Source organism: Lissotriton vulgaris, chromosome 5 (genome assembly GCF_964263255.1).
Source record: "Lissotriton vulgaris chromosome 5, aLisVul1.2, whole genome shotgun sequence".
NCBI lineage: Eukaryota > Metazoa > Chordata > Amphibia > Caudata > Salamandridae > Lissotriton > Lissotriton vulgaris.
This window is the reverse complement of record NC_141693.1, coordinates 568,765,039-568,773,919: the sequence shown is the minus strand read 5'-3', so window position 1 is coordinate 568,773,919 and position 8,881 is coordinate 568,765,039. Positions and strand designations below refer to the sequence as shown.

The 8,881-nt window shown below is 43.6% G+C and overlaps 1 protein-coding gene across 2 annotated transcripts in view; it reads right to left on the bottom strand.

Moving 5' to 3' along the window:
* The window catches only part of WAPL (WAPL cohesin release factor), a 1,140,053-nt gene that overhangs the window by 384,888 nt on the left and 746,284 nt on the right, over window positions 1–8,881 (bottom strand). For both annotated transcript variants that reach the window (XM_086922027.1, XM_086922028.1), the window contains exon 14: window positions 2,832–2,947. In XM_086922027.1, the coding sequence (XP_086778153.1) occupies window positions 2,832–2,947 (116 nt within the window). The remainder of the gene's footprint in view (window positions 1–2,831; window positions 2,948–8,881) is intronic.

Below are 8,881 nucleotides of genomic sequence, written 5' to 3'. Positions count from 1 at the left end.
ACACAAACGGCATCTGAAAGGAATGCTGTCAGAGGAATTTAAATTTCTGCAAGTTCCCAATCCAAGAATACCCACCTTTTACCATCTGCCGAAGGTGCATAAGAACCCCACTAAACCCCCAGGGCGTCTGATAATTTAATCTATTGGGGGTTTGTTGGAGAACATGTCGAAGTTCATAGACTATCTTTTTCCATTTGTGGAAGAACTGTCCAGTTACACTAGAGACACTAAAGATTTCCTGCAATACATCGAGGGATGTCCATGGGAGTCTGATTTTCTAATGGTGACCCTAGATATTGCCAATCTATACAAGAGTATTTTTCACGAACAGGGTCTGGACGCCATCACTCAGACTTTACGGCAAAGACCATTTAAATACAGAACACAGTGAGATGTTAATTGACTTTCTTCGCTTCTGTCTGTTTAACAACATTTTTATTTTTTAGGAGCAGATTTACCGACAATAACGGGGGACAGCCATGGGAGCCTGCTTCGCCCCCAGCTACGCGAACTTGTTCGTTGGCTGGTGGGAGAAGCAGGCAGCCTGGTCTGACTCCTGCGACCATTGGGTCGACAAGACCATAATTTGGAGGCGTTATATTGATGATCTCTTTTTGGTCTGGAGAGGCAATAGGGAGTCAGTGGAAGAATATATCAAGCATCTCAATAGTAAAGATCTGAATTTGAAGTTCTCTGGGGAAATCGGCAACACTGAGGTTACATATTTGGATGTCAGGGTATTTGTCACAGAGAACAAATTACAAACAGCACTCTTTAGGATCCTACTGCGGGAAATTCAATACTACATGCACGCAGTAGTCATCCTACAAGTGAAGAATAGCATCCCCTATGGGGAACTTTTGCGTATCAAACGCAACAGCTCTAGGTCAGGAGACTTTGATCAAGCAGGTGCAGCTAGCCTGAAAAGATTCAGGGAACGTGGCTATAAAGAAAGAGTACTGAGCGAAGCATGGAAGAAAGCTCAGGGCAGAAGTAGAACAGATTTAATCAAGGAAACTCCTAAAGATAAGACTGCAGGTCACAACAATCTCAGGCTCATTACTAACTTTTCTAATGCTGCTAAGAGCTTGAAGAAAATCATATTTTCCAATTGGAATATATTGAGATCCGATCCTATTATTGGTCGTGATATTCCTGCACAACCATGTGTTACTTTTCGTAAGACCAGATCACAAAAGGACCAATTAGTACAGAGCCATCTAGCACCGCTCAACAGAGGCATACAAGGCCTAGGAGGATTTTATCCCTGCAATAAGTGCAAGGCATGCACAGATAGCAGAAGAATCACATGCTATCATGTACCTGGTAGGAGTGACCCAGTGACTAATAAGAAATTCATGAACTGTCTGACACCCTTTGTAGTATATTGTCTAAGTTACCCCTGGGGACTTCGATATATAGGGAGCACGAAACACCCAGCCAAGATTCGCATTTTAGAACACCAAAGGGCTATACAAAATAATGACAGTAACTATCCAGTGGCGCGTCATTTTCATACTCATCACAACAGTAACCGTAAACTTCAGAGTTATTTTTGTCTAGACCATGTAGCTAGAGACTCCAGAGGTGGAGATCGAGAAAAACGCCTAAGGAGATTGGAGTCTCGCTACATTATTGATTTGGCAACCAAAACCCATTTGGGTCTGAATATGGGGGAGGAATTGAAAGTACACCTGTAAATACTGTATGAATTGTAAACAATAATTGATAACAACCGTTTTAGCTCACACTGGGACTGAAGGCCATAAGAGATTAATTGAATTTCTAGATTGAGGATGTTTTTGTAATTATTAGTATTGAATTGAATTCCCCTTTTTTCATTGGAGAGGATTGGTAACATATTAACAAATAACTCTTATATTGTGTATAACAATCTTTGCAATTGACAATGTGTTTAATCTTGCCCATCCGAGGGCTTCAACAGTTTTGTGGTTCAGATCAGGAGTGACCGAGCCAATAAGCATTTGCTTTATAACTAGTGATATGAAATGCTAATGAAAAAAGCAATTTGGTCTCCCGAAATTAGAACCAAGAACATCTATGCCATATACACATTTATTTTATTGTTATATTAATTGGGCAATTTTGGTTACCTAACTCCATTGTAAGTAATGTGTTTGCTTAATTTACGTCAATAGCGATGTTGCCTGACTCTTTAATGGCGTCTCAGTGAGACAGATCCCGTGAGACTGTGTGAGCTAATGTTATGTATATTTTGCAGCGTCATGGAGGCCGCCTGATAATGACGAAGGTGTACCGCCGAAACGCGTCTGATACTTTGTTACTTCTGTGTGAAATAACTCAGACTTGGTTTTAACCCCCCGCAAAGTACAGTCATCTTTCTTGTGAATTTAATATACATAAAATATATATATATATATATATATATATATATATATATATATATATATATATATATATATATATATATATATATATATATATATATACATACATACACACACATACATATACATACACGTATGTGTGTGTATGTATGTATGGAGACGAATTAAGGAAGACTAGTAGCTACACTGCTGTACTGTGATCATGCATTAAAAAACCTGTGCTTTACCGCTCACCAGTCAAGTTTCCCATTTGGACTGCAAACCTCCTGTGACGTGGCACTGTGTTCGACCTTTCAACCTTTTTGTGAAGTTTCGATTAGCCTTACAACTAGCATATATCTCCTGACATTCCTTATATATATATTTGCTTACATTGAAATACACATGTGCAACCCTTATCTAGTGTAGGGGGCTGCCCTATAAATTCTGGGTCTCACATTAGATCCGAAAGTAACATCTTACCAGCACTCTGATATCAAATCGTTGTTCTTGAGGTAGGTATTGTGGCACTTGGAGCACACAGCTGAGAGCAGTGGCGATCAGATTTTCTTGCTCACCTGTTTTCGTGCTGCCCCACTCTGTAAGCAGATTACCAATATGTGTTAATACATATGAAGTTCTGCATACACAAAATGAAATACATGCTGTTTGTAAATTCCTTTTCAAAATCCCATCTTCATTTTGACAGAAGGAGCTACATAGTTGGGCATAGGGCTTATAAATACATATCAACAAAATGCAAAAAAACATTATCTAGTGTATCATATCAATTGTTTTTTTAATACTAAAACTAATATTTAAACTTTAACCATGTTGATTTCAGCCAGTCATTCATCAACAATATCCTTACCACTGCCATCTGATTCTATGATAAATCTATAAACAATCATGTTGTAAATCTGCATTCATAAAATCTCTAATATATAGCAAAGTACCCACATTAATTACCCAGTCCCAATTTAAGGAGACAGATTTGCCAACTCCATTTGAGGGTGGCAAATAAAGTTGGTGTCTTCTGTTCATTGTCACTCCTATCTGCAACTAGCAAGGACTGTTTGGGATGGGTGGAGGCAAGCATTGGAGGGGAAGGTTAGATTGTGCTGGGAACAGTTAGGCTTTGTGGCAGCATTTTAGACAACAATCTGACATTGATAACTTTCGTGGAAGAACTGCAGGCACAGGAATTTACATGACACTTTTACAGCACTGGTGATAATTCTAGGAAACAACGCCTAGAGGATGCACCCGCATAAGCTATTTCATCTGCTTGAACAGCCATTTTAAAGCGAGCGTGTTGGTACCTACTTTAACTGCTTCACTAAATTGACCTTAAAATCTACTTCTTTAGTACATGTTACCAATGAAGCAATTTCCAATTTCTCGTCCCCCAATGCATCTTCTTACATACAACAAAATGCCCCATTTACACACAAGCCCCACACTTCTGAAAATGCCATCTTTCCCCTTTCCAAATCAAGGTCCCTAATAACTAATGTCTCTAAGTGCAGTAAGACACCCACTCAGCTGGAGTTCATGCCTACACAGCATTATCAGGAACTGTACAGACCTGTGCAATTGAAGAGGTTACTGATACTTTGCAATTGGGTACAAAACCCAGTGGGACACATCTACCTTTATCTTCTGGCTTTATTCAGATGAAAGGAAGAATACTATAGCATAAATTAATTCATTAGTATGTTCCGTAATGCTTTGATTCCAACTCAATAATTGTTATGCTGTCGATGTAGCCATTTATGGAAGGTCCTTCTGCCAATGTTTATGCTTAAATTTCCTTTTCTTTTGCATGGCAAAATCTGGCACACCACTGGATTCCTGATCTGCAGCAGTCATACAATCTCTTGCTAAGTAATCAACAATTCCTTGTAGAGTCTACTTAACAAATCCCTAGCCCAAGGCATAGAGTCTGATGCATCTGAGAGTGCAGTGGTGCTTCCTAAAACAAGGCGAACATCTATGTGCTTAACAACTACAATCCCATATATGTACTCCCCTGTATAGACAATTGTGAAAGCTTATGTAGCGCAAGACAATTTGGAATCAGTTAAAACTGTCAGACCCTCCCCAAAGTAGGTTTTCGTCCTATGCAAAGCACAGATTCAGTAATCTGGTCTGTAGTTGATGACTTGAGATGGGATTCGATGATAACTGATTCCTCAAAGCCTTGGTCCTACTGAATTTGTCAGCTGCCACTGACACAGTAGAGCACAAAATATTGGCTGACCCAGTGAAAAAGGCTGACTTTCAAGGGTTCTCTCTAAATTGGTTAGACAATTGTGAAAGCTTATGTAGCGCAAGACAATTTGGAATCAGTTAAAACTGTCAGACCCTCCCCAAAGTAAGTTTTCGCCCTATGCAAAGCACAGATTCAGTAATCTGGTCTGTAGTTGATGACTTGAGATGGGATTCGATGATAACTGATTCCTCAAAGCCTTGGTCCTACTGAATTGGTCAGCTGCCACTGACACAGTAGAGCACAAAATATTGGCTGACCCAGTGAAAAAGGCTGACTTTCAAGGGTTCTCTCTAAATTGGTTAAGATACTTTTTAGCAGATCAATTCTGGCAATTTGATATGCACATTTTCTGCAACAGCGATTATACTGTAATGAATGGTCCCTCAATGCTTCTTTTTATCAACCCACCAATTCAATGTGAAACATTTGATACAAGAATTAGCATCAAGAGGATGCAGAATCTACAACTATGCCAATTGCTGATTCGCCTACATCCAACATTGGCGTCTCATCTTTAATTTCAAAACATGATGTGCTTTATTAAAACTGGATATGTTTGAATCATTTAAAACTAAACAGACAAAATCGAGAGGGACATATTACAAACTTATGAAACCAAATATACTGTCCCACAGGGATGGGATCAGTACTCGAGCCAAAAACACCAGCCAAAAGCCTGGGAGTTTTAGCAGATAGCCAACTATTAATTAAACCACAGGTCAGATAAGTTGTATTCTAATGCATAATTGCGCTGAAGAAGCGGAGACTTCTCCTTAAAGAGAGAACGGGTATGACTTTAAAGGCAGTGGGTATTTCCAGATTAACCTACACCAACTCCAGCTATTTAGGACTACATAAAAATACTCTTCATAGATTATCATTTGAAACAAGGCTGCTCAATTAATATAATAATCTTCGAAACGCACAAATGTTATTTCATAGGATTTCAGTCAAATAACGCAATGATTTTAAAGTCTGTTGTATTATATGTGAGAAAATGCCCTCTTTCTGCATGGTTGCACCCACTTTTTGCCGAATTGCTGATGTGCTTTAACCGAGTGTGCCCTGGGCTCCTGCTAATCAGGTACCCAGGGCCAATGTTCTTCCCCTAAAGAACAAGTTACTTACCTTCGGTAACGATATATCTGTAAGAAACTTAAGTTAGCGATAAATTCCTTACCTTAGAATTACCCCCAGGCGTCAGACTAGATCTGGAAAGCAGTCCCTCTGCGTGTCGGAAGGTGGCGTCGTGGTTGCAGAGATGCAGTCGCGGCAGCTATCCTTGCGCGCTGACATCAGTTCTGTACACGACTTTCCGCGCCAGGAAAGCAGTGCCATACAAGATATTGACCACTGGGGCATTGAAACTAGGGCCCTGAAAGGGATGATCTAGACCCCTAGAATTAAGTTTGCAGAACGGGGAGGATGGGTGGGGCGGTAAGGAATCTATCACTAACTAGTGTTTCATACAGATATAGCGTTACCGAAGGTAAGTAACTTGTTCATCTGAAAAAAACTTGTAGTGATAGTGTGATAGATTCCTTAGCTTAGAATAGCAATACCAACCCCGGTGGTGGTTCTGCGAACCAAGTTCACACCAGGAAGTCCCGGAGAACAGAACGGCCAAAGAAGCAGTCTTTCCTGACATGGCTGTCCAGGCAATAGTGCTTAGTAAAAATGTGCAGCGAGGCCCACGTAGCTGCCTGACAGATCTCTTGTAAGGGGACACCATGTCCCAATGCCGTAGTGGCAGCCATCGCCATGGTAGAATGGGCACGCAGCCCCACCGGAGGCTCTTTTTTGCCAGAGAATTACAGGTTTTAATACACAAGACAACCCATCTGGAGATAGTCCGCTTATGTACGGCCCAACTTTTCTTAGCGCCAACATAGCCAACAAAGAGCTGGTCATCCATCCGGAACTGTTCCGTGCTATTCAGGTAAAATGAGATCAAACGTTTTGGGTCCAGACGGTGGAGCCTCTTCCTCTCTGGAAGAATGCGGAAGCGGAAAGAAGGTGCGCAAAGTGATGGTCTGCCCGATGTGAAATGCAGTGACAACCTTTAGGAAGAAAGAATGGACGTGTCTTGAGCACAACCTTGTCCGGATGGACAGACAGAAAAGGAGGTTTGCAAGAAAGAGCCTGGAACTCACTCACTCTCCTAGCAGAGGTGATGGCAACCAGGAATGCAGTCTGCAGAGTCAACAGACTAAGAGGATAGTTGTGAAGAGGCTTAAAGGGAGCAAACATTAAATATGTGCGAACCAGATTCAAGTCCCACTGTGGCATTACGAAGGGAAAAGTAGGGAAAAGATGAGTAATGCCTTTGAGGAATCTATTTATAGGGGACTTGCAAAGAGAGGGCTGATCAGGGAGCCTGAGAAAGGACAAAATAGCAGAAAGGTAGCCCTTGATGGTGCCCAGAGCTGAACCCTGCTGGGCCAAGGAAGAAGGAACAGTAGGGATTCAGAAAGAGGGGCAGAAAGGGGATCCACAGCCTTTGCTGTGCACCATGCCACAAACTTGTTACACTTGCAGGCACATGCCAACTTAGGGGAGGGACGCTTGGCTGCCAGAATGACATCATAAACTTCAGGAGGCAGGTCGAAAGGAATCAACTGCCGCCGCTCAATCTTCATGCAAAGAGGTGGAGACTGGACAGGTTTGGGTGGAGGACCATTCCCTGCTGCTGCGACAGAAGGTCCTCTTGAAGAGGCAGTCGGATAGGGGGATCGATGGTCATACTGAGTAGCTCGGGATACCAAACTCTTCGAGCCCAGTCCGGAGCCACAACAATGATTTGGGCCCGGTCCCATCTGATCTTCAGCACTCTGGGCAGACGTGGTATAGGCAAAAAGGCGTACAACAGACCGCAACTCCACTCGCGACGAAAAGCGTCGCCTAGCGAGGGCTGCCTTGGAAATTCCAACGTGCAGAACTACCGACATTGCGCGTTCTCTTTGGTGGCAAATAGAGATAACCAAGGACCTACCCACTGTTAAAAAAGACCTTGCACACTTCAGAGTGAAGCCGCCATTCGTGATCCATAATGCACCTACGGCTGAGCTCGTCCGCCCTGGCGTTCAGTGAACCCGCCAGTTGTTGAACCACCAGGGAAATGCCTTGATGTTCCAGCCATGTCCAGAGGCGCAGAGCCTCCTGGCATAGTGTCCACAACCCCACCCCGCCCTGTTTGTTGCAGTACCACATGGCGGTGGTGTTGTCTGTGAACACCTGCACTACTCCCCTTGACAGAGGGAAGGAATGCATTCAGTGCAAGTCAGATCGCCCGTAGCTTCAGAAGGTTGGTTTGGAGCCTGGACTCCACCAGAGAAGAGGCCTCTAAACTCCGCCTCTCCCATGTTTCCGCCCCATCCCAGGAGGGACACATCCGTCACCACTGTGTGCTTAGGTTGGGGAAGGGGGAGGGATCTGCCATTGACCCAATGCTGGTTTGTGAGCCACCATTTCAACTGTTGTGCACTACCCTCCGAGATCTGGACGTAATCGGACAGGTTCCCCATATGCTGCGACCACTGGAACTTCAGGTCCCACTGCAGAGCCCACATATGCCATTTCGCATGATTGACCAGCAGGATGCCGGAGGCCATGAGGCCCAGCAGCCTCAGGGTCATCCTGACCGAAACCCAGGATAGAGGCTGAAAGATCGGAATCAGAGCCTGAATATCCTAGACGTGCTGTTCGTGAGGATAGACCAGACAGTACGTCGTAGCCAGAACTGCTCTGATTAAGAGGAGCTTCTGAGAGGGAATCAGGTGAGACTTTGGCACAGAACCCCAGCAAATGCAGGAGGTCAGCTGTAGTCTGGAGGCAGGAGATGACTGTCCAGGGCGAGCCCGCCTTCAACAGCCAGTCGTCGAGATGGGGAAGACTGGAACCTCTGATCTGCACAGATGAGCTGCGACCATCGCCATCACTTTCGTGAACACCCGATGGGCGCAGGTAAGGCCAAAGTGAACTGAAAGTGATCGTGGCCTACTGTAAACCGCAGGTAATACTGGCAGGATGGGAATATGGAAATATGCGTCCTGCAGGTCCAACGCTACCATCCAGTCTCCAGGGTAGACAAGACCTGAGCCAGAGTTAACATCTTGAACTTATCCTTTCAGAGGAAGCAATTGACGTCCTTGAGGTACAAGATAAAACACAGGCCCTTGCCCTTCTTGGGCACCAGAAAGTAGCACGGGTAACAACCATGCCCTACTTCTGGCATAGGAACGCGCTTCATTACCCCTTT